General features: G+C 43.7%; 1 protein-coding gene and 1 long non-coding RNA gene across 2 annotated transcripts in view; both read left to right on the top strand.

Moving 5' to 3' along the window:
* acacb (acetyl-CoA carboxylase beta) overlaps positions 1-25177 on the top strand; it is a 39458-nt gene extending 14281 nt beyond the window's left edge. The window contains exons 11-54 of the mRNA XM_023833370.2: positions 461-631; positions 1458-1619; positions 2554-2717; positions 2918-3068; positions 3152-3255; positions 3350-3431; positions 3507-3652; positions 3799-3949; positions 5761-5895; positions 6012-6158; positions 6449-6637; positions 6740-6840; positions 7405-7493; positions 7593-7717; positions 8138-8251; positions 8509-8622; positions 8717-8806; positions 8911-9029; positions 10014-10037; positions 10530-10667; positions 10977-11076; positions 11183-11290; positions 11364-11420; positions 11558-11599; positions 11709-11924; positions 12185-12340; positions 12455-12658; positions 13872-14027; positions 14107-14229; positions 14531-14800; positions 15248-15345; positions 15576-15696; positions 15904-16014; positions 17654-17797; positions 17981-18101; positions 18453-18549; positions 18631-18727; positions 18813-18948; positions 19893-20070; positions 20161-20273; positions 20467-20621; positions 20879-21049; positions 22340-22476; positions 24097-25177. Coding sequence (XP_023689138.2) covers positions 461-631; positions 1458-1619; positions 2554-2717; positions 2918-3068; positions 3152-3255; positions 3350-3431; positions 3507-3652; positions 3799-3949; positions 5761-5895; positions 6012-6158; positions 6449-6637; positions 6740-6840; positions 7405-7493; positions 7593-7717; positions 8138-8251; positions 8509-8622; positions 8717-8806; positions 8911-9029; positions 10014-10037; positions 10530-10667; positions 10977-11076; positions 11183-11290; positions 11364-11420; positions 11558-11599; positions 11709-11924; positions 12185-12340; positions 12455-12658; positions 13872-14027; positions 14107-14229; positions 14531-14800; positions 15248-15345; positions 15576-15696; positions 15904-16014; positions 17654-17797; positions 17981-18101; positions 18453-18549; positions 18631-18727; positions 18813-18948; positions 19893-20070; positions 20161-20273; positions 20467-20621; positions 20879-21049; positions 22340-22476; positions 24097-24223 — 5754 coding nt within the window. The 3' untranslated portion in view covers positions 24224-25177. The remainder of the gene's footprint in view (positions 1-460; positions 632-1457; positions 1620-2553; positions 2718-2917; positions 3069-3151; positions 3256-3349; positions 3432-3506; positions 3653-3798; positions 3950-5760; positions 5896-6011; positions 6159-6448; positions 6638-6739; positions 6841-7404; positions 7494-7592; positions 7718-8137; positions 8252-8508; positions 8623-8716; positions 8807-8910; positions 9030-10013; positions 10038-10529; positions 10668-10976; positions 11077-11182; positions 11291-11363; positions 11421-11557; positions 11600-11708; positions 11925-12184; positions 12341-12454; positions 12659-13871; positions 14028-14106; positions 14230-14530; positions 14801-15247; positions 15346-15575; positions 15697-15903; positions 16015-17653; positions 17798-17980; positions 18102-18452; positions 18550-18630; positions 18728-18812; positions 18949-19892; positions 20071-20160; positions 20274-20466; positions 20622-20878; positions 21050-22339; positions 22477-24096) is intronic.
* LOC111854896 (uncharacterized) lies at positions 22483-23418 on the top strand. Its single transcript, XR_002840772.2, has 2 exons — positions 22483-22945; positions 23242-23418. It is a non-coding gene; the product is annotated as an uncharacterized lncRNA (long non-coding RNA).
* Positions 25178-25227: the final 50 nt, after the last annotated feature.

The raw sequence follows: 25227 nt of genomic DNA, 5'->3' as shown, positions 1-25227 counted from the left end.
AGTTTTTAAGCAGATTAATAGTGTGCCTAAAATATTAATGAGAAGTGTATTGTGACGGCCAAAATTTACTAATCTCTGTAAACAAGGTGAAAAGGCGTCGGTGGGTGGCAGTACTTTTTGCAGTTTATAGTCCAACATGTTTATTAAACGCAAGGATATGCCGAATTTATACAGATTTATAGCTTTTGAGCATCTTTATACACCTCTCATTACTGTTTTAGTCGCTCTACATATCTGTTCGTATAGTTCTGAAAAGCCTGCATCCGGGAAAATGTTTACACGTGTCATCTGAAGCCCTAGCGATTATTGTGCAAGCACCACATAATCAGGATGTGGTATCATGCAGCCCTAGTTTTAATAGACGTAATAGTTTGGATGGGGTCCTTGCCCATTAATCAGAGTGAATATTCACGTTAATTTCGCTGGTGGTCACATAAACTGTGCAATGACTCTCTGACAGTGTGCTGTGCGGCTAGCCAAAATGGTGGGTTACGTAAGTGCTGGCACAGTCGAGTACCTCTACTCTGAAGATGGCAGCTTCCACTTCTTGGAGCTGAACCCTCGTCTGCAGGTGGAACATCCCTGCACAGAGATGATTGGAGATGTCAACCTGCCTGCTGCACAGCTGCAGGTATTAATCCCCCTATCCTTCATCTTACTTTAGCGCACTGAGGTCGTTAACGCCCTGAGCAAGGTGCCGCCCCCATGCACTCCTCCCCAGGCACTGAAATAATAGCTGCCCACTGCTACGTCACATATGGGTTAAATGCGGAGGACACATTTTGTTGCCATAATGTTATACATCTGGCAAAGATAAAAACATCAACAAGATTAGCAATGCTACGCAACTTTAGAATTCTCAGCATACTTCATCCATAATGTTTGCCAACAAAATAGCTGCAGTACCTATCTATCTCTGATTTATTTTTTTTCTTTCTTTGCCCTTGCCTGATTTAAGAACTCAGTTTTTCCTCTTCAGATCTTCTCTTTGGCTGTTTATTGGCCATTTTAATTGCTTCAGCATGTTTGCATGTGCCAGATGTATATTCCCAAGTGACTTTGTTTACAGCCGGGGCTGCGCAGAAACGTGTTTTTATTTATTTATTTTTTCAGCACACAAAATGGAAAGTTAGCAGACTGAGGAGAAATTTGCTGAAATTAACAAAAGTGTAACAGGCTAAAATCGCATACCCTGTCCTGAATCTAGTTGGTAGTTTCCCAATGAACCCTTCTAGGCCCTTTGTCTTTTTTTAATACCAACTGTTTCAGCCCATGTGTTCCTCACCTTGAGTGAGGAACTAGTATCTGCATTGTCATGGTAATACTGAGCACTTCCTGTCATCCTAATGAGCTCTTTTGGTTGCAGCTTTTATTAGTTTTCTTTTTAAAGGGTTTCTGCCTTTTCTGGCCTCGAATGCTTGGAAGAGAATGTTTGGTTGAACTGTGTCTGCCTGCAGATCGCCATGGGGATTCCCCTCTACAGAATCAAGGACATCAGAGTGCTGTACGGAGAGTCCCCATGGGGAGACTCGCCCATCAATTTTGAGGCTCCTGAATGCACCCCGAGCCCCCGGGGTCACGTGATTGCTGCCAGAATTACCAGTGAGAACCCAGATGAGGTGAGGGTCAGAATAGGCCAGTAGACGGCCACCTTTTTGCATGTATTCTCCGGTTAATTCCATACTTTGTGTCAACTTTGGTGGGTGAAATGCAGCTTTCCATAGCCATATACCTCCGATCAAAACACTATTCAGGAATTTAACAACTTTGACTGCATGTTTTTCAGAGTTGCACCGACCCCACCTTTTTGGTGCTGATATGATCTCGATACCTGAACAGAGGGTATTAGCCAATATGAGTACTGATCCAATACAGCGTCACTTTCACTTTGTCACGTCACCAACCCCTTGTGTATCACAAGCTGTAGCGAGTGTGCAAAACTCTCAAATCATCCATTGCTTTTTAAGTATTAATCGCATTGCCTCGCGCGATTGCATGCGCTTTGTTTAATGAGATTTTCCATTAAACGCTACTTTGTTTTTACAAAGATTGCAAATCACTTCCGCTGCTACATGTTTCAAGCATAAAGTACTTCCAGATCGTCACCCTCATATCTGATGTTTTTATTCTCCTCCTACTGCAAAGGGTATGAGCATGATGTCACAGCAGACGGAAATCGCTGCGCTCACACCCACTGAGTGGCAAATACACTGAGTAGCAGTGTTAATGTTACTCGTTGCTTGAATGCCACGAAAACACATCTAAAATGAGAGCTGCTGTGCGATTGATTGTACAAATCGATTTAACAAGAAATGGGATCTTATTTAGTTTTCAGCAGTCTATAATAAGTAAGGATCTGATGTGGATTGGTCACATATGGCTGATACCCGATCGGTCTAATTAGGTATGAATTGGTGCCGATACCAATCTGAATATCAGATCGATGCACATATAATGTATAATGTTGTTAGTCCTCTGAACTTTTGTAGTTGTCATAGAAATTATGGAAGAATGTAAGCAAAATTGTTGGGTGGACCTCTTTGTCATGGTCAGGGTTTCAAGCCCAGTTCAGGCACCGTGCAGGAGCTCAACTTCCGCAGCAACAAGAACGTGTGGGGCTACTTCAGTGTGGGGGCAGCCGGGGGCCTGCACGAGTTTGCCGACTCCCAGTTCGGACACTGCTTCTCCTGGGGGGAGAACCGTGAGGAGGCCATCTCGTAAGTCATGCGGCTGGAATAGCTTGGAAAGTCTTGGAGGAAAACTGGCCTCTAACCTGCTGAGTTACCCACCTCCTTCATGTGTTTTGATTGTTGCCCTGGACTTTGATGTTTGGTTAACGCTTGTTCTGCATGTATTATATGGATCATAAAATATGGTAAATGTTCTTGTTGGAGCTAAGTGAAATGTGCACATCTAGGAACATGGTGGTGGCCATGAAGGAGCTCTCTATCCGTGGGGACTTCAGAACCACAGTGGAATACCTCATCAAACTACTGGAGACCGAAAGTTTCCGGAACAATGACATTGACACTGGCTGGCTGGACCACCTCATTGCTGAGAAAGTGCAGGTGAATTTCTGATATCTCTGCAGCACCCCCCCGCCCCCCGGTGCTGTACGGTGCTTAATGTTGCCCTGCATTCTCGTCGGTAGGCCGAGAGGCCTGACACAGTACTGGGAGTGGTCTGTGGATCTCTTCATGTGGCGGATGCCAGCATCAGGAAAAGCATGTCTGACTTCCTGCACTCCTTGGAGAGGTTTGTCATTCATATTCAAGCTGTTTCATAGTGCAATCGTTTGCAGAGTAATTGATGCATTATCTGCAGTCTGATTGGCTGCTGCCTTTTCTAGGGGCCAAGTGCTGCCTGCTGCCAGTTTGCTGAATACTGTAGAAGTGGATCTGATTTATGAGGGGGTCAAGTACTGTTTGAAGGTGAGCATCTGTTTGATTGCCCTTTAATTGGCACCAAATGCTTTTTGATCTGACATTTCCAGCGTGCCGTTATAGGTGGCCCGCCAGTCACCCACCACATACTTCATCATCATGAACAGCTCCGACATTGAGATAGATGTTCACAGGCTAAGCGACGGGGGTCTTCTGCTTTCCTACAATGGCAGCAGCTACACCACATACATGAAAGAGGAGGTGGACAGGTGAGCCATTGTCCACAAGTGCATGATGGGAGCAGCACTTCACGTTGTGCCTTTGTTAGTGGCGGGTTACCTATTTTCATAAATGGCCTATATGCTTTTCTTTGCGAGAAGTCCCTACAGTAGTTCCACTGTCTGTCTTGATTTAGCTACCGAATCACTATTGGAAACAAGACCTGTGTGTTTGAGAAGGAGAAAGACCCGACGGTGCTGAGGTCTCCCTCTGCTGGCAAACTTTTGCAGTATATGCTGGAAGACGGAGGCCACATTTCTGCAGGGAATGCTTATGCAGAAATTGAGGTATGGAGTAACTTTAGATCAGGAGTTCCTAGTTCTTATCCTGGATGGCACCCTGCAAATGCTGAATTTTGTTCCAAATGAGGTCTATATTAAGTTGGTTGGTGGACGTGTTGGATCAGGTGTCTTGCACTTCATTTTAAATGCTCTTTATTGAACTTTACTTTCCAGGTTTTGCATTTTATATTGTTAAAGCATTTTTTACATCTTCCTGGTTTGTTCTGGCTGAGTACTTCTTGGTTGTAATATATTTGGGTAATTTAACTAATTTACCGTTCTTTGAACATTTTTAATCTGTACACACATAGTAGGGTGTTCCTAAAAAATTTAAATTCATGAGACATGACCTCCACAAGTCTAATTTTGTTCTATGTTTGGCCACTGTTAAAGTGTGTCAAATTGTAAGCCTTCTGGTGAACATTTAGAGGTCACTCAAAAGATTGGTAATGTAATACATGAAATGAAATTATAGAATTGAAATAAATTTTCCACCAAACTTTGAACTGTGAACTAACACACATGGGAAGAAGTACATACTTTTTTTATTTGCAGTTAAAAATAGGCCTGTTGGCCTAATGATGTATGATCCGTTGTTCAATGATAACTGGTAATTATGTCATATCACAGTAAGAAGGATGTACAGAGGTGGACATTTCAGGTCCAGAAAGTAAAAATCCAAACCAGGATTTTATTTCAACCAACCAGTTGAGTACTATATGACTGCTACTCTTTATACTCAACTGGTTGGTTGAAATAAAATCCTGGTTTGGATTTTTACTTTCTGGACCTGAAATGTCCACCTCTGATGATGTAAGAGAATATTTATGTGCAAATGCTGAATGCAAATGGCAGTCCTGCATTCAGTCAGTGTTCATCAGTGATTTTTTTTCTGCTCCTCATTGCGTCAAATGCTTCAGATTTTAACCATAACTTGAGGTAGAACATATTCAGACATGTGGAGGTAGGTTCTCATAAAATTGAATTTTCATCATAGTCTTGTAGACCACCCTAACGTGTGAACTCCTGTAATTCATTTCTTTTATGCACTGTAGTAATACACCATGGTCTGTTCCTTGGGTCTTCTGTTTGTTCATTCAGATCATGTCTGTTAGTCTTGTTGTAGTAACTGGGCCACCAGTTTTGGATTACAATTTATAATTAGTAATATGTACTTGTAGACTATCACTTTAAGAAAATATTTAGCCTTCCAGAGAGAACACGTAATGATTTATTATCGTCAGTGATTATTAATTGAGATTATACATGCTTCTATTATCAATCAAAATGTATATAGAAAAGTAGTACACAAAATATTCTTGCTGTTATAGTTTTACTCTTTCTGCTGTGGGTGTTTTTTCTTTTTTTTTAAACACTTTTTAATGACAAGCTTTATAACTTGTTACACTTTTTGTTCCCTTAGCCCTCACTAATTCTGGGTGATGAACGTGGGAATTGCAAAATCGCATGTGTATTGCCAAGAGAAATGTGCAAATTAATAGCAAAGCATAGTTAATTTAGTGGTTTTACTTGGTGGTAAAAACCTGCCCAGCCAAGACAATGAATTTTTTGTGCTGTGATCTATAGTATATGAGTTTCCAAGTTGTCTGTATTTATAGAAGACACTAAAGAATAACAGTTCATTAGTACTTGGTGTAACCTAAGCACAATTAAGTGGTAGATAATTGAGTTGTTGAAATGACTGGTCTGGATTAACTATAAGCTCAGAGACTTCAGAAGAGACTGCAGGTAGCAGAGCTGGAATGTGGGTTTTTGCAGTTAGCAGTATGCTGACCTGGCATGTGGCATATCTCCAGGTGATGAAGATGGTGATGACTCTGAACGTGCAGGACTCCGGCTGCGTGCACTTCATCAAGAGGCCCGGGGCGGTTCTGGAGCCCGGCTGTGTGGTGGCCCGCCTGGAGCTGGACGACCCTAGTCGACTCCACCCGGCAAGTCTACAGTGCTCTGAGGAACTCGGACAACTATGAAATTGTCCTCCACTTTAGTGGTCAGGCTTGTCGGTATAAATGAGTGGTAGCCCTTATACTCTGCTCCAAACCACTAGGTGGAGCTGAATATGAGACCCCTCCCTGCCCAGCAGCCGCTCCCCATTGTTGGGGAGAAGCTTCACCAGGTGTTTCACAATGTGCTGGAGAACCTCATCAAGGTCATGGATGGATACTGCCTCATGGAGCCTTACTTTAGCACCAAGGTGCAGATTTGGTCAAATATCTGCTAAGTACATGGTATTTGGATATATGCCTGTTTGAGGGTCTGCTCATATCTGCTGATGAACCTACAAGTAATCTGAAATTCATACATTTCTAAATGTTTTTCCTTCTTATTCAGTTATTTTTCATTCTGCTTTGCCAAGAGCATCTTGCTTAATTGACATGATTTGGCATTGAAAACATTTTACTCTTCTCAATTCTATTGGTTAAAATAGGTTGTGGCATGAGTGCAAGAACCCTTCTGGTACTTTTCCCTTTGCCTTGTGCCCAGATTAAAGAGTGGGTGGGCACACTCATGAAGACCTTGCGAGACCCCTCGTTGCCTCTGCTGGAGCTTCAGGAGATCATGACCAGCGTATCGGGCCGCATCCCTGTGCCAGTGGAGAAGGCCATCCGCAAGGTCATGGCCCAGTATGCCAGCAACATCACTTCCGTACTCTGCCAGTTTCCCAGCCAGCAGGTGAGTGCTAGTGTCTGATACGGCTATTCTTTTTTTTTTTTTTTTTTGCTAAATTCTGTTTCATCCACCTTGAGCTGTGCAGTGACATTTCTCATGTTTCAGATTGCTAATATTTTGGACAGCCATGCTGCAACCCTGCAGAGAAAGGCCGATCGAGAGGTCTTCTTCATGAATACGCAGAGTATTGTGCAGCTTGTGCAAAGGTCAGAGTTCATTTCATGGTATAGTAATGGTGATTCTCATAGCTGTCACAGCTCCTAGACCAAAGAGTGTTTCACCTTAGCCTGCAATGTCCATAGGTATGTAGGCTTTTTGTATATCTAATTAGTAACAAATGATCATCTGAAAGATGGGTGTTCTTGATCTAGATCAGCAATCTTCAACCCATGGGTTGCAACCCAAATTTGAGTCCCGGCTCTATGCTGATCTACAATCAGATTTCCCAGCTCAAATCCTAGAATTCACCTAGGTCTTGGGTCTGCAACTGCTTAGCGCAAAGCTAGTGAATACTCACTCAACCAATCCAAAAAGTCAAACCACTGATGCTTAATTTAAAATTCACTGGCACATCCATTCAGGTTTGTGCAATAAGCATTGATTGGTGTAAATTGCACTGTGCACTGCATTCTTAATCATAGTATTAATGTAAACCTATACCTGATATAGGGTCAGAACTGATCTAGCATGGTAAAAATTGTGTTGTGGTGCAAAAAGGTTGAGAACCATTTGTCTAGATCTTCTCAGGGTTTATCGTTTGTGATCTGCAGATATCGGAGTGGAATACGAGGGTACATGAAGTCGGTGGTGCTGGACTTGCTGAGGAGGTACCTGCAGGTAGAGATGCAATTCCAACAAGGTGAGTGTGGCTGCATGTTCTTTAGAGGCGGCCCCAACATACCATCTCTGTGGAAGCAGCACAGTAACAGGATGTGTGGGTGGTCGCTCTCATCAACAGCACATTACGACAAGTGTGTCATCAACCTGAGGGAGCAGTTCAAACCGGACATGACCCCAGTGCTGGAATGCATCTTTTCACACGCTCAGGTGTCCAAGAAGAACATCCTGGTCACCATGCTTATCGTAAGTGTGCAGGTCATTTTTAGTTAATGGTCTGCTGGCTGCATACAGACTTAATCTACTGCTTCTAACTGAAACTTGGATAACAGCAGCAGTGTGGGAGTTCTTATCGAAGCAGCAGTCTCTAAATTAGACTTTTACAGTTGCTTGAGGTGACAGGAAAAATGATGCTATATCTGCTTTATTTAAAGGCTCTTTATAATGGAAGCAGGTATTACTTGATTTTATTTTCTGTCTTGTTCTATATCTATAATATCCATGCTTTTTCAGGAACGCTGAACATAAATGGAGAAAAAAACAATTTTAAGGAGAGACCGACAATTCAGACAGAAAAACATCATTAATGGCAGCATAAGCAAATCTGCCACTTTGCTTGCAGCTGCTGATACAATAATGATCGCCCCGATGAAATGCCTTTCTCAGGACCAGCTGTGTGGGCGAGACCCCACCCTGGCTGATGAGCTGATGGCCATCCTGAATGAACTGACCCAGCTCGGCAAGGTGGAGAACTCCAAGGTGGCCCTGCGTGCCCGACAGGCGAGTCGTCATATAGCTCCAGGAGCCCAACTGCGATCCTGCTGCTGATTCCCAAAGGCCACCTTAAACATTTGTTTCTGGATAAATGTTAATTATTTCATGTTGTATATTTCTCTGATTATTGTACCAATATTTTATACTTATTTTTATGTATTTCCCAGATTTCAAAATTTAATTTCTTGTTGTACATAGTGGGGGGAAAATGTGTTATGTAAATGCGTGAAGTACCATAATTTTAACAAACATTGTTTCTGCAGGTCTTAATTGCCTCTCACTTGCCCTCATATGAACTGAGGCACAACCAGGTTGAGTCCATCTTCCTGTCAGCCATTGATATGTATGGCCACCAGTTCTGTCCTGAGAACCTGAAGGTACGCGATCCAGGCTGTCGCTTGCGCCAGATGCAGGTCGTATGGCTTATAGGTGTATATATGTCTGGGTTTTTACAGTATATACGTCTTGCAGAAACTCATCTTGTCTGAAACATCCATTTTTGATGTCCTGCCTAACTTCTTCTACCACTCTAACCGGGTTGTGTGCATGGCAGCACTGGAGGTGAGTGGGGGGGTGGGTTTGTGTGTTTTCTGTGGTACTTGTGGCTCTGAAAGGACACCCCCCCCCCCCCCCGACCCCTAAGCAGTGGTATATTGGCCCGCCAGGTCTACGTTCGACGAGCCTACATTGCCTATGAACTCAACAGCCTGCAGCACCATCAGCTGCAGGGTGGAACCTGCGCTCTGGACTTCCAGTTCATGCTGCCGTCCTCGCATCCCAACAGGTATCGTTCCTGCAGCTTCCGGACCTTACATTCCCAGTATGTGCCTGTGCTGGTCCCACTGGGGGATGGTTCTCCACTGTGTGTCTGGCAGCAGAGGATAGGTGGGGGGGGGGGCTGAGTTGAAAGAGCGGATATTAGCCACTGTCTGCTTTCAGGCTGGTTTGGTGGGAACTGGAAGCATCAAGGAGAAGGGAAAGCTGTGGTACATCAGACAAGTGATGGGTGGCGTTTGATTTAATTATGCTAAATATATATATATATACTTAAGTAAAAATATTGGATCTATTCCTGTGTGTGTGTGTGTGTGTGTCTCTGTCTGTGTGTGTCTGTCTGTCTGTCTGTCTGTGTGTGTCTGTCTGTCTGTCTCTCTGTCTGTTTGTGTGTGTGTGTGTCTGTCTGTCTGTCTGTCTGTCTCTGTGTGTCTGCGTGTGTTGGGGGACGGCCATGTCTGGAAACTGCATACAGCTACATATCAGATATATTTTGAACATTAACAAGCCAGGCGACTGTAATACAATGTATATTTTTTGATTTGTCGTGATTTTTCATCATTCTTGTCTCCATTTCTCCCTTTGAAAGTTTCCATTTGGCCAGAGTAGCTCGTCCTGTGCCTGAGGACAAGTAATGAACCTTCTCTTTTTAAGTATCTTCCCTGATGTGCTGCGGTTTCTACTGAGAGCACTAATTTAGGATGGTAACACTTCTGTGCTTCTATTTGGCAGAGACCATAGTCTGACCTTTCTAACCCCCCCCCCCCCCCCCGGTCATTATTGCCTTAATCTGGCTTAATAGGCTGCTTCTCTTTTTCATGTGGAATGACACTGACGTTTTCCTATCTGCTTTTTTTTGTGGTGGTATCTGCCATACCAGAGAATGCGGCTGTGGGGTTTCCTTCCCTAAATGATGCTAAAGCTAATTCTGTTGCATAGCGGTGAAAGTTTAGGGTCTCTTGCTAACACTGATATGTTAATGGTCTTATTTCAGAGGAAGCAGCCCTACCCTGAACAGGTAGAGTACAGCTACTTATTGCTGTGGTATATCTATGCAACATGACAGTATGTACGTTACGCTTCAGGTAGCATGCTTGTCTGCTTCATTTTTCTATCTTTTTTTAATGGAAAATATTCACAATCGTCTTCTAATTTTTATATGGGCAACCTCTTCTAACTTGTTTTTTGGTTTCTCAGTCTGTTTTTTTATTGCTAGCTTGTCTTTTAAACTGAAGTGTTTCTGGAGCTAAGAATTTGGTGCATGCTGTGTGGGGTATCTTTCGCTGTCGCACACTATCGCATATGTACCTTCATGGAAGAGCAGTTGTACACACTACGCCGCAGCCTTGCTTTCATCAGACATGATGCTCTCAGTAGTCAACCCCATTTTATTAAACGCCGCCCTTTCCACTCCAGCAAACGGCATTCCGCCCGCTCCCCCAACACCTATCCCCTGCCACCCCCCAGCTATTCCAGCCCCCACCCACCGTTCTGTCCACACCTCCACCAGGGTGTCTGTTCCGGTGAGTTCCGGCCAGTTCGAGATGCGGCGACAGAGCAGTGATCTTTTCCTGGATGGTGCATTTTCTCCACCCTGCCAGAGGATGGGCGCCATGGTTGCCTTTGAGTGCTTTGAGGACTTTAAGAGGTAGAGTTCAAAGGTCACGCGCCATCACTTTGGCTGGGAAATGGTGCTCATGTATTAAGGACTGTGACTCAGAGGCACAAGTGCCTGCAGAAGGTATTTCTTGCAGTTTTTCTTTTGAAAATTAAATAAGATCTTGTTCGTGCAATAAAGTTGGAAAAGCCTCCCTAAATAAAGGTGATATAGACCAGTCTCTACTCGGCTATTCTCAAATTCGGAGCGTAAATCTTATGTTCCTCAAAACTGAACCAACAGCTATGACCTGCATTGAGACTCATGAACAGGGTTTCTATGTATTTTTATGTTTTGAAGGAATTTTGATGAGGTAATCTCTAGCTTTGCCGAGCCCCCCCTGGAGAGCCCGATCTTCCCTGAGGTGTGCTCCACCCTGTTTGATGAGGAGAACTGCAAGGTCAGGGGGGCAAGAAGAGGGCAGGGGAGGGGGTTGGCCCTTTTCATATCAAGGGCATGATGTTGATGCAGTCCATGTAACCCCCACCCCCCCACCCCCATTACAGAATATGAAGGACAACCCGATTCACATAATCAATGTGGCTATCAGGTCTGCCGACTCTGAGGACGATGACCTGCTGGTTACAGCCTTCAGCACTTTTGCTCAGTCCAAGGTGGGCCAGGGTCATGACCTATTAGATTTTGATGAGCTGTATCCCTCTAAGCTAATTTAACAATCTTTTGCAGAAAAGTATACTCTTTGATTACGGCATCAGAAGAATAACATTCTTGGTCGCAAATAAGGTAAACCACCTTTTTTCTGAAAATTTAAATTTTTCGAGTAAGTACTTAATGTGGATTTTAGTACTCTTCTTAACATCCATTAGAAATTTCATTTCTAAATCTCAGCTAATATAAATTGTAATATTTTTCATCTGCAGAGAGAATTTCCAAAGTTCTTCACCTTCAGAGCTAGAGATGAGGTAAAAGATATTGCTATGCTTTTTGGATGGGTGCAGAAATAATAATGTTTGCTCACTTTAAATTCTGTTCACTTCTATGACCGGTGTGTGTTACCTGTGATGTTCGCAGTTCCAGGAGGACCGTATCTACCGGAACCTGGAGCCGGCGCTGGCCTTCCAGCTGGAGCTCAACCGCATGCGCAACTTCGACCTGAAGGCGCTGCCCTGTGCCAACCACAAGATGCACCTGTACTTGGGTGCTGCCCGTGTGCAGGAGGGCGCTGAGGTCACTGACTACCGCTTCTTTGTCCGGGCCATCATACGCCACTCAGACCTCATCACCAAGGTAACACAGCACAGGACAGCGACTCCTCTGCTTAGCACTGATTAACCAACTGCTGAAAAGTGACAAGTCAAATGGTTGACTGATTGACTATGTCCAGTAGAATAATTAGTAACTGAATTTTAGCACTAATGTTAAACCAGTTTACTGGGTACTTTTGATGAACCACAGTTATGTACCCTATTAAATGTACTTGTGCAAGAGGGTTTCTGGGGGGAAACTTAAGCTGAGCTTAGGATGGCATATGTGGTTCCTGCCCGCAGGAGGCCTCCTTTGAGTACCTGCAGAACGAGGGCGAGAGGCTCCTGCTGGAGGCAATGGATGAGCTGGAAGTGGCCTTCAGCAACACCGCTGTGCGCACAGATTGCAACCACATCTTCCTGAACTTCGTGCCCACAGTGATAATGGACCCATCAAAAGTTAGTGCGACCCCTTTAGTCTATCTGACAGGCCCTTACTGATTATGACAACTTACAAAAGAGATGGTTACTTTGGGTCATCATGAAAGTATTTACTGACTGTCTGTCCATCAGATAGAGGAGTCTGTCCGCTCCATGGTGATGCGCTATGGTAGTCGACTGTGGAAGCTGCGTGTCCTGCAGGCAGAGCTGAAGATCAACATCCGCCTGACACCCACGGGAATGGCAATTCCCATCCGCTTGTTCCTCACCAACGAGTCAGGCTACTATCTGGACATCAGTCTGTACAAGGAGGTCACCGACCCCACCTCTGGGCAGGTAACCCTTTTGAACAATGGGAACAATCACATTCCCTGATTGGAATGTTCTGCAGTAGGCCTGTTGCAATTATCTCATATTATTTGAGCTGACTGCGATTATTTGTTGCATAATTGCTAGAATCGTCTACATCTGTATTAAAATAGCTGGATGATACAGAACTGTCATATTTCTATCACTATTTTTATATCGTATCTACTGTGTGTAATGTTTGACTGGCGTTCGTTTAATGATGTCATCTCGTTGCACTCCTGAAGCACCACCTGCCCTATTTGTACCTCGCAAATAGATCCAGGAAAAAACAAAATCACATGGTATGCCATTCAGGCATAACAATATCCAAGGGTTGATATACCATTCAATTCAGGCATAACAATGCCAAAAGGTCAATATATAGTTCAATTCAGTCCATCATATCCTAACTGCACATGTTGTAAGAAATTCAAAGTTTCCTCTACACATCCTTCACCGTTGCTCCATGGGTCCAGCTCCCCACTCTGCTATGAACTCCGTTCAGTGGGTCCCTGTCCGGCGAAGCACATTCAGGAATATCCGTTCCAAATCTTCGGAAGAGTCAATGTAGTGCAGAAAAAAACAATTTATCATGATTTAAAACATTTCTTCCATCTTCCTTTTCCTTTAGTTAATTAAAAAAAAATCTTCTTACACCACATAAGCTGAGTTTAGCTAGTTTTCTCTTTACCGTATTCTAAATGCTATGGCAGCCTGCTGTTAGCACTCGCTGCAGCCAGCCTCAACCGCTTCTGCAAAAACAAAAAGAAAAAACTCGCACTCTCCACGTTATGTCGTGACATCACCTGCAATCTGCATACAATTGTCTTTTTTCTTAGTGGTTTTGTTAATATACTGTAAATGTGTTCTTGTTTTCTATTTCACCAATTTATAAATTATTGTTGTAGTAGTAATAGATTTAATGACCTATTTTCATGTGGCTTACAGAAGGCCAATAGAGCACAAAGCATTTATTAATATGTATTTTTTAGTATGTATTTTTAGTATGTATTTAATTTATTAGTATGTATTTTTTGAGACTGAGCTTATACGACCGAAATAATCACATGATATCGTGGTTGATATCGTAACAGTCTGACAATGGTTTCGAGGTATTTTTTTATTGCGATATTACGTTTTTCATTACATCCCTAGAGACTTTGCAGTAAAAACAAGTATAATTCGGTGACTATCTCCCCAGATCATGTTCCAGTCCTATGGGGACAAGCAGGGCCTCCTGCAGGGCATGCTCATCAACACACCCTATGTCACCAAGGACCTCCTGCAGTCTAAGAGGTTTCAAGCCCAAACACTGGGGACCACCTACGTCTATGACTTTCCTGAGATGTTTCGACAGGTACGCTGTTGTCCAGTTCCTCTTCTGCTGGGTTGGTGCCTTTGACTCTCATTGTCCCCTGTGGGTCTCATCTCCACAGGCCCTATTTAAGATCTGGGGCTCAGGAGATAATTACCCCAAGGATGTCTTGACATGCACTGAGCTGGTACTGGACCCCCAGAGCCAACTGGTACAGATGAACCGACTTCCTGGAGACAATGAGGTAGGAGAGTGACTAGTCTTCATGGATGGAGCTGTAGGAGGTGTCCACGGGTTTCAGAATTTTATCATCACCTGACATGCCAGATGAGGTGAATATAACTGAAAACCACCTTTTGGGGAATAGAGCTTGTCATTGGATTGTCACATGGGATTGTCCTGGTAATTCTGCTAAAGAAACTAATTAGATTCAGGAGGCTAAATTTAAGTCAGTTAAGTGCTTCTGTGAGATTCTGTGCAGAACTCCTGCTCACCACGATCCAGATTTAAAACTTCAAATAGTAATTGACTCCTTATTTGTTCAGATAGGAATGGTGGCCTTTCGAATGAAGATGAAGACACCAGAGTACCCTGAAGGGCGGGACATCATCGTGATCTGCAATGACATCACCTACATGATCGGCTCATTCGGGCCACAGGAGGACCTGCTGTTCCTGCGTGCGTCGGAGCTGGCGCGGGCCGAGGGGCTGCCGCGCATCTACATTGCCGCCAACAGCGGGGCGCGCATTGGCCTGGCCGAGGAGGTGCGTCACATGTTCCAGGTGGCTTGGAACGACCCCCAGGATCCGTACAAGGTAGGACCAGCCTTCAAGACCCATCGTCAACTTCATCCCAATATGTCAAGTAAATGCCACAAAGCAGGCTAAGCCTCTGAGCCTGTGATCAAAAGGTTGCCAGTTTGAGCCCAGCTTCGGCAGAATAGTTATGTCCATAGCACCCTTGAGCAAAGCAAAAAGAGAATTTGCCTCTGAGGATGAATGAAGCATCTCTCTCCTATTCTAACATGTTATGGTTGGTGGGATACTGCAAGCCATCAGTCACCTGCTGATCTTAACCACGTGCTGTATGTTCCTTTCTTCCCATTGGGTGAGGCTGTTATTGACAGTATCCTGGAATCACTCTCACTTCATTGTTCTTTTCCCTTCATCCTGACCCCATGGGTTGCTAGAGTTTGTTTTTCCACTCACTTGTTTCAGGCTGGCATCTTTATGCTGCTGTTTTGTGGAATTTCATCCCTACAGGGCTTCAAATACCTGTACCTGACCCCCCAGGACTACACCCGCATCAGCTCCAGCAACTCTGTGCACTGTCAGCATGTGGAAGAGGGGGGAGAGTCCAGGTGCCGGGGGTTCTTGTATAGTTTGGTGTTTTGTAACTGGAGGGAGGATGGGGAATCGGCGATGTGGCTAGAACAGCAGAGAGAGGTTTCTGAGAATTTAAGACTGAGTCAAGAGAGCCAATGAGTGGAGTGAGAGGATTGTCAGTGCAGAGCTTACAATGGCTGGTGCCATGACAGGTGAGAGGTTCCCTCTGACACGGTGCCATGCTGTCTTGGTTCTGCATTCTTAGGTACATTATCACCGACATCATCGGGAAGGAGGAGGGGCTTGGTGTGGAGAATCTGCGAGGTTCTGGCACCATTGCAGGGGAGTCGTCCCTGGCTTATGACGAGATTGTCACAATCAGCCTGGTGAGACGAAGGTCCGGCTGTGGACTGTAGGATATTCTAAAGGACAGGTTTATGTGCAAAATTATCTACTTCATGTGCCTCTCATTGAATTTATTCATTGGTGCTTTGAGTTACGGTTATGGGTAGGGTTCAAAAAAGTAACCTTTCTTGGGGAAGAGCCACTCTGTGTGACCAAATAGGCATAAATTTATGTGTGTGTGTTTGCAGGTGACTTGTCGAGCTATTGGTATTGGAGCATACCTGGTCCGTCTAGGACAGAGAGTCATCCAAGTGGAGAATTCCCACATCATCCTGACTGGTGCTGGGGCTCTCAATAAGGTGCATGTGTGCGTCTGTGCATGTGCCCGTGTGTGTGTGTGTGTGTGTGTGTGTGTGTGTGTGTGTGTGTGTGTGTGTGTGTGTGTGTGTGGGTTTATATTTATCATATTACGAGGACCAAATGTAGGGACATTTTTCAGGTCATTTATGTCAGACGTTTGCGGACACGTATGTCTAAAGTAACGCTCAAATGGGGCAGATAACACATTACAAACATGGCTGTCATTGGGAATGGCTGATCGATTTGGGGAAAATATCTAATTGTGATTCGCGATATCTTTTAAAGTCAAGCTTCAGTTTAAGTCACTGCATAATAGATGTAAAACATTTTTCAAGTTGTTCTGCCCTTCCAGTAGCCATAACTCACTGTCAGCTGCTTTTAACATGCCCCGTTCACGTGAACACACAATTATCTTGTATCTTTTCACGTCAACTCTGCATTATATGGAAGTCCATGGAGGACATCCGTCATTCTTTTTCTGTCATATGTCAAAATCACACCTTATTTTTCTCAGGATGTCAACATGGCAGTTTTGTTTTCTCGAGTTCACAAGTTATTTTCTTGAGATCACAAAATAGCAGAAGTTGTTCTCTCAGGAAATGAAAAGTTGCAGGTCATAATTAAACGCGTAAACAGTGTTTGTCAAGAGAAAGAGGGAAGCGGATTTCACTAAAAATGCAATGGCTAATGCTTTTAAATCTGTGCAGGTTTTTTTGTATGGCTACACACAAAGGAGGAATTCTTGTCCATTGTGATAAATGAATTTCAAGCCCAGGGATGGTTCTCAACGTGTATTTGACCATACTTCTGTTTTCACATTTCTGTTTTACGTCGTCTTCCATTGGCGAAGACCATACAGAGGATGGTAAAAATCCTCCGATGTCATTCTTGCCCCTCCTCAAATATCAAGGATGCACCGGCTACATCCTCGCAAAATGAGAACAATCCAACAATTCATTGCATCTCAAGTTGCTGGCAAGTTAGCAAGATCGTGCTTCCCAAGACCACAAGTACAATCTTTGCGTTCTTGGTATTGAGAAATACTCCAGAATGCATAACCTCTATGGACTTCTGTAGCATCACAATTTAGCAAGTAACTAAATTGGCAGTAAAACTAAATTTCCCACTATTATGGTTAAACTTTGCAATGAATCCAGAGTTCATGTGTGTGTCGAGCTGTTGGGGGGAATCTGTACAAATCAACTACATTCCGTTACACCACTACTTCTGACTGGTGAGCGTGACTGGTACATGTGGAGCATAGCATTTCTGATTGATGAGCATGACTGTCACACAAGGATAGCGTGAATTTTGTAAAACTATTCACACAAAAGTTTTAAATCCAGAGTCAGACATGCTGTATAATGCATAACCTAAATCGCAGCCTTTGCGATTTACTAATTGCATTGTTTCAAATCGCAATTTCGATTTGGATTTGGTTAAACGTTCAGGCCTATCAGGGAGTCATCTAGGCATAAGTGCAACTAGACTGAGCTTCCAGTGAATACCCAGGTACAAGTTGAAATAGTGTAGCAGCAGAAACTATACAAGCCTTTCAAACAGCAAAAACCAAGTGTGTGTTATTGCATCAGGCATAACAGAGTCCCTTCCCCCCCCCCCCCCACCCCGCTGTGTCAGGTTCTGGGCCGTGAGGTCTACACCTCCAACAACCAGCTGGGCGGCATTCAGATCATGCATGACAACGGGGTCACACATACCACAGTGCCTGACGACTTTGAGGGTGTCTTCACCATCTTGCAGTGGCTGTCCTATATGCCAAAGGTAGGAAAGGCCTCCAAAATAATTACTTAGCCAAACATCAAAGGGCTCAGGTGGATAGAGAATCTGAAAGTCCTGTGGAACGTCTAGAAAGTGCCAAGATATACAATTTACACAAGATAACACAATTTAGATTTTTCTGGAAAAGTTTATACTCCAAGCCCCGCATACCTGTTCATACTGCAGACCAAAAACAGTCCAGTGCCCGTACTGCCCCCGGTGGACCCGGTTGAGAGGGAGATCGACTTCATTCCCACCAAGACCCCCTATGACCCCCGCTGGCTGCTGGCAGGGAGGCCCCACCCCAGTAAGACCCTCATATAATGTTGTATGCCTTTTTTAAAAGGGGTGGATGATTTTGTACTTTGACTCTGGTATCTTATCATTTGGTTGCATGTTTTGCACTGTATAGATCAGGTGTGCTCAGTTATTTTTCCCTGAGGTCCAAATTCCATCAGCAGCACAAAGCCAGGGTCTACTGCCCCCAATAACATAGCCACCTACTGAGTACCCCTGTTATCGTTCATGGCAAACAATGAGAATAAATGAAGATTTCTGTCCTTTTGGGTCATTCATTTGCTGTCTTTAGTGTCTATGAGGATTTGTTGCTATAGTTGCAGCAAAAACACTTTTGACTGATTTGGGATCTTGCTTACAGGTATAAAAGGAGCCTGGCAGTCTGGTTTCTTTGACCATGGGTCATTTATGGAGATCATGAAGTCATGGGCTCAGACAGTGGTGGTCGGCAGAGCAAGGTAGATATAGATTTGAAGCCACTGGATCTCTCTAGTTCAATAAATGCATTTTTCACAAGCTAACTGGAGAACGTCTCACAGGTTAGGAGGGATTCCCCTAGGGGTCATCACCGTGGAGACACGCACTGTCGAAGTGGCCATACCCGCTGATCCAGCCAACTTGGACTCTGAAGCCAAAGTGAGTGGTTTTCACCCTTATCATCCCATACTCCTGTGATAACTGCCTGAACGGTACCCTTCCTTACGGCCACTCCTGCCTTCAGCTCCTGCAGCAGGCCGGTCAGGTCTGGTTCCCGGACTCCGCCTTCAAGACGGCTCAGGCCATTCGGGACTTCAACCGCGAGCGGCTGCCGTTGATGGTGTTTGCTAATTGGAGAGGTTTCTCTGGAGGAATGAAGGGTAACTCGCACAGTTCTACCAATTACTGTATCTTTGCTTTTGTTGCTCATCTAATTGGATGCTCCTTAGGTAGCATTGTAATCTCAGAATGTACACACAATCAGTTCCATGCTCGAGCACATTTGACCCACAAAGTCAAGTTCGTTTGACTAGTGTGATCACTAGTCACTGGCACTGTACGCATTTAGTGATTGCTAACCGTGCCCAGGCAATGATGAGATTGACAAATCAGGAAGGCTGTACAGATAGTGTACAGTGCCCTGTGCCTCCTAAAGACAGGCCTGCGCATACTGTGACATTGTACTGAGGAAGAGCAGATGGCTGCATGGATGCTTGCATAGCTAATGCTTCTGTCCGAAGGCACTTGTACTCTCACCTCTTTATGCAGGTGGATATTACAACTACCAATTGCTAGGCAGAGTGGGTCACTCCTAGACTTGGTCCTGGAAACCTTTAGCTTATTGCTCCATTTTTTTTCAACTAATAAGCCATAAATAGCTTCTACTGTTTTTGTTTTCATCCAGAAGCATTATGGTATAATTTTGTAATGTGAAATTTTGGGCAGTGGTGACTTCATGGTTAAATGCAGAGGACACATTTCGTTGTTGCGCACTGTGTGCTGTGCTGTGGTGTGTTGACAATGACCACTGATCACTAAATTCTAATTCTTAAATTCTAATTTTAATAAATAATTTATTTATTTATATAGCTCTTAATAATTGTTATATTATAATAAAAAAAATGTTGAGCAGTTATTATGCTTGTATCTGAATTTTTACTGCTGGCTATTTGAGGAAGCCCCTCGATGATAAGTGCAAATCCATAGCCGCAGTTCTGCATGGTGCCTCTGGTTCCTGTAAACGGGTTTCCACTGGACCCTGTGGTGCATGTTAATGAGCTTCGAAGCTGAATCCCCTTAAGTGACGTAGCAGCACCTCTCCCAGACATGTACGACCAGGTGCTGAAGTTCGGGGCCTACATCGTGGACAGCCTGCGCGAATTCCACCAGCCCGTGTTGGTATACATCCCTCCCCACGCCGAGCTGCGCGGGGGCTCCTGGGTGGTCATCGACCCGACCATCAACCCATTGTACATGGAGCTGTATGCAGACCGGGAGAGCAGGTGGGCAGGCACCTCTTCACCAGTGAGGCTTAGCTACAGCTCTGTTAACACGACGTTAACTGCCTGACCATATGGCCCCGGTCTGTGCAGGGGTGGCGTACTGGAACCTGAGGGCACGGTGGAAATCAAGTTCCGTAAGAAGGACCTGCTGAAGACCATGCGCAGGATCGACCAGATTTATTTCCGGCTGGTCGAGCAGCTTGGTGAGAAAAGCCAGAGCAGATCAGCAGATGAACAATTAATATATTAAATGGTGATCTTTAATGCATTCAGTCATACTGAGTAAAGGGTTGTTTCCTTACGCAAATGTAATTCTTTATGTGAATGACTGTTGGCTTTGATATTACAAAGATGGCACAGATTGAGTAATCTGGCGTGTCTTTCCATTTGGAATAGGAAGTCCGGAACTGCCAGAGGAGGAACGTAAGGATCTGGAGGCCAAGTTGAGGGAGAGGGAGGAGTTCCTGCTCCCGATCTACCACCAGGTGGCAGTGCAGTTTGTTGACCTGCATGACACGCCTGGCAGGATGCAGGAGAAAGGTGTTATTACGGTGAGTACATGCTCCCTGTCCACTTTATTTTTATATTGCAAATCACTTTTGTATAATCCAGCATGATTTTTCTTAACCTTCCTGTGCTTTTCTACTTTTCTATCACCTGCTTAAATAATCCTGCTTGTACTTGAGGTTTATGAATCACTGTGGGTCCCTTTGTTTCTGACTTTCTTCTCTTTGTGACATCTGATTTCTCACATTAATTTTTTTGTGAAAACATTTTTTTTTTTACTTACTGCTGGTTCTGGATGTAGGACATTCTGGACTGGAAGAATGCCCGCGTCTTTTTCTACTGGAGGCTTCGGCGTCTTCTCCTGGAGGAGGTAGTAAAGAGTGAGATCCTGTGCGCCAACAAGGAGCTGAGCGACGGACACATCCAGTCCATGCTACGCCGCTGGTTTGTGGAAACCGAGGGCACAGTCAAGGTGCGTAAAGAACAGGGACGCGGTGGTCCGGGTCGGGCTGCACGATTCTGAAAAAATTGCAATTCTTTTGCTTTAAATTGAATTAATTACGATTCTCTGTAACAATATTTTTTCCTCAAATATAAACATTTATTGCACTCATTAAGCTGCAAAAGGAAACCCAGCAAAACATGACTGTGCCAAACATATGATTGATCCGGGACCAGCATATCAACTACTGACAACAGAAGGGAAACGGTCAGTTGACCATTCAGTTAGGGTACCCAAAAGTGCCAGTGGGGTACTTTTTTGGTACTTTAGGGTGGGACTTGAAACGCCTTCTTTGTTGATCAGGATAGCATAAAAAGAAATAAAGTATTTTGTATAATATACTAGGGCAGCACGACATTGGAAAATTTCTAAGTATTGCAGTGTGATTTTGTTTTAATAAATATTGGGCTATTTATCAAATAAAAAAGAGGAGTTCAACAAATTTCTCAACCTGTCTAAGAGTGATTTAAACAGCATGGATGAAAATAATTATGATAGTCTCAGAGAACATATGCAGCTGTAATGCAAAAGCAGCGTTGGTAAACTTTTAAACTGATTTTTAAAGATATACTAGATAATCTTGAATAGGAATAATAATTAAAATTGCAAAATGTAAGTTTTTTTTTCCTATGACAGAAAAAATGTTTTAGCAAAACTTATTCTCCCTGAGCTACGATGTCCGTATACAGGATTGAAAGTAAAGAAAAGCCTGGTCTTAATCTAGTTGACTGGCGAAGTAAGAATTGCACATGCACAACATGCGATGTTGGTATTAATATCACACATCGGCCAGCCCTATAATATACTATAGCCATGATTCGAATTCAGTACAAAATACTCCACCTCTCGCTGTGATATCATTCAGTGCCATTACCGGTTTTTATGACAGTGGAAAACCAACACCTTGAAGTACCGTACTTTTGGTGGTCATGAAGTACCAAAAGTATAGTACCTGGTGTGGTGTAAAAGTGCCATTTAAAGAGAGTGCAGAATTATGGGATGCTTGAGACACTCTGGGGAAAAGTAGAAACGCTTATTTTGATCCAGCTGATGTAATACAATGTGCAGAAGAACCGTTGTAATTAAGAAATGAGATTGTGGTTTTTTATGATTAATTGTGCAGCCCGTTCTAGCAGTGGAACCAGACATGAATATTCATTTGTCTGGAACTGTGTCACAATGAGGATGGTGACAGTGAAAATGATCGTGTGGGTCTGGTTGGCTAGTGTGTGTGACCACCAAAGTCTCTGTGGTTTTCAGGCTTACCTGTGGGACAATAACCAGGTGGTGGTGGAGTGGCTAGAGAAACAGCTGGCGGAGGACGATGGAATGCGCTCTGCCATCAGGGAGAATATCAAGTACCTAAAGAGAGACTACGCTCTGAAGCACATCCGCAGGTCAGGGGTCATGGGTCATGGGTCACAAGTCGCTGGTGAAAGATTGTACATTTATCTCGGAACATCTCGGTGAAAATGTATAACCAGACATAAAGTCTGTATAATTAATAAACACTGTATATGTATAGGAGGGTTGCATTTGATGTCACACTGTACCATTCACACCAAGAAAGAGGCATCATCTGCCACACCAGTGCAGTGTTTCCCGCCTGGTCTGTGATCCTCGTGTGTGCTGTCCGCGCTCTTTTGCCGCGTTCATCTTGGTAAGGTGTACTGTTCTGAGCTGCAACAACAGAGTTCATGACGGAGATATAGGATCCTGTAGGGTTCCCAAAATTAAAACCCAAAGAGGGGAGGTGACATTTTATCTAGCAGGTGAGCCCACAGTGGCTACACAGCATCTCTGATGAAGACGTCAATGAGAAGAACCTTAACAGAGCTGGTGCTTGTGGAGATCCCTATGTAAATGGTAAGAATAACGCTAAAATTCGTACTATTTCATCTATTTGTTTCTGTAGATGATATTGCTGGGCTTTGTTAGCTGGTGAACGCTGGCTTCATTTTAATTAGCATGCTAAAGCTACAGTATGTCATGATCCCCATTCTGTTTATGTTTGTGGTGACTGATGTAACCTCATGTGAATACAAGTAATTTTATGGCTTTTTGTGGCATGTAATTTATGGGAGGTAAGCTGATGACATAAAACCGAATGTGTACAACGTGGAAGCGTTATCCTAATGGCCAATCTTACCCTTTCACATTAGGTAAACCAGCTACTATGGCAGAGGCAACATAGACTGGGCCTCAACAGTGAATATGGGATGCAGCAGTGTGACGAGAGGAGCCTGGGCGCCAAGAGAGGAACGCAAAAAAAAAAATGACTCACAGTCCCTTCAGCCAAATGAAAGCCACAATACCGCATTTGCAATTTACCTTTAAATTACATTCACTTATGTGATCAAACCAGATTTGTTGTAATGACAATGGCAAAAGGCACAGCAGAGTAATGTTAACATTATCACACAAAACAGAGTACTGGCTTATTGTTACAATTACATGACAAAAATAAGAACGATAAACAATAATTAAAAATTGATGATAAATAATAAGCATGTGATTTATACCTTTTCTTACCCATGAATACACCAAAATGTTCTTGTACCCATCCAGAAATAAAGGCACAGAATTACCCACAACAACAAAAAACGGATAATTAAAGTTATCCTACAGCGTGTGGCTCGCAACAATGATGCTTTTAATGTGTATGGGTCACATCCAGTGATATCAGTTAATCTTTATATTGTTAGCTCTTATTTAATTTTACTTTAGTTTTAATGTTATACATACCGTTTTTGCGTCACTACATGCAGGGTACTGAATATGATTGGTGTGAAAGTGAAGCCCTACTTGACCCAACTTGCTTGCATTCATGTGCAAGACTACTCCATTACTATGATGGACAATGCACCAAGTTGGCTGCGCAGGTCAATTGCACAATACTTTTGCAACCCTCCTATACAAGTATTGTGTTAGAATTTGGTGATGAGTGACTTATGATCTGACATTTTCTAATGTTTTGTACCTGTCACCTAAGGCCTGTTTTCTCTGTGCATCCTTAGCCTGGTGCAGGCGAACCCTGAGGTGGCCATGGACTGCATCATCCATATGAGCCAGAACATCACATCTTCCCAGAGGGCCAAGATCTCCCACCTGCTGGCCACCATGGACAGCACAGCCAGCAGTTGACCTCTGAACTCCGCTCAGCACTGTGCCATCTCCCATCCTCTTCCAGTATCCGACAAAACAAAGCCAGTGTTTTTTTTGGACTGAGGGCCACGCATATCAAAGGGCAGAGACTCTGACCTTCGACTGCCTGCTTACTACTGAAAAGTTTTTCTCAGGGTTTTGCTGTCACCATGTGACCACCACCTGTAACTGCGCACAAAGAGAATTCCCTGTCCTCCTAGCGCACAGTGCCTAAACACTTGACCACTCGCTTTTTAAGTTAAACAATGCACCCAGGTTCACTTCTCTCTCTTCCCATTCCGAAACGCCCCAAATCAGCCCCACCAAAGCATGAAAGTTCTTTATCGGTCTTGTAACAGGTATTAAAATGGCGTTATTTCACATTTCACTGTCTTTATTTTCAACATGTGTTGACTGTTTTATTTACAAGACACTCCTCTCCTTTTGTGGGGGGGGGGGGGGGTGCTTGTTTTTTTCGTCTAACACTTAAATGGCTAGGGGAATCCATACATAGTGCCTGTTCTTCATGGGGGTGGGGGTTAAACATCAGTATGATTTAACGTTCATAACTAGTCTCCTTACTTGGGGAGGAGATATTTGCCTGATTGTATGAGTGTGACTCACAAAGGCTGTAGTTGGTTCTGCAGTGTGGCATCTTACCATTTCAATCTGAATGACACTGAAAGGTTATATTTGACACTGTTTCATAGAGCTGCACATTACCAAGTGTGTGTTTGCATGCTACCCTGTGTAACTTAAGCAGTGTGCCTCGTTAAGATGCATTTATCTGAAGCAAATGCCCTCTGTAGTGTGAGCAGTTTCTTTGAGGATCTCAGTAGATATTATTACTGCAAGTGCTGTTATGTGAATACAGTGTGTCTGGCCTACTCCTGTATGGAATTAAAATTTATATTATGAAAAGCTATTTTTAAATAAAACGTCTGTTGAAAGGTCTCACCAGCTGTGAGTGAATCATCAGACCGAAGCCTCATTGGTAACCGAAA

The sequence above is a fragment of the Paramormyrops kingsleyae genome, chromosome 2 (assembly GCF_048594095.1).
Source record: "Paramormyrops kingsleyae isolate MSU_618 chromosome 2, PKINGS_0.4, whole genome shotgun sequence".
In the NCBI taxonomy this organism is placed as follows: Eukaryota; Metazoa; Chordata; class Actinopteri; order Osteoglossiformes; family Mormyridae; genus Paramormyrops; species Paramormyrops kingsleyae.
This window is presented reverse-complemented; position numbering and strand designations above follow the sequence as displayed.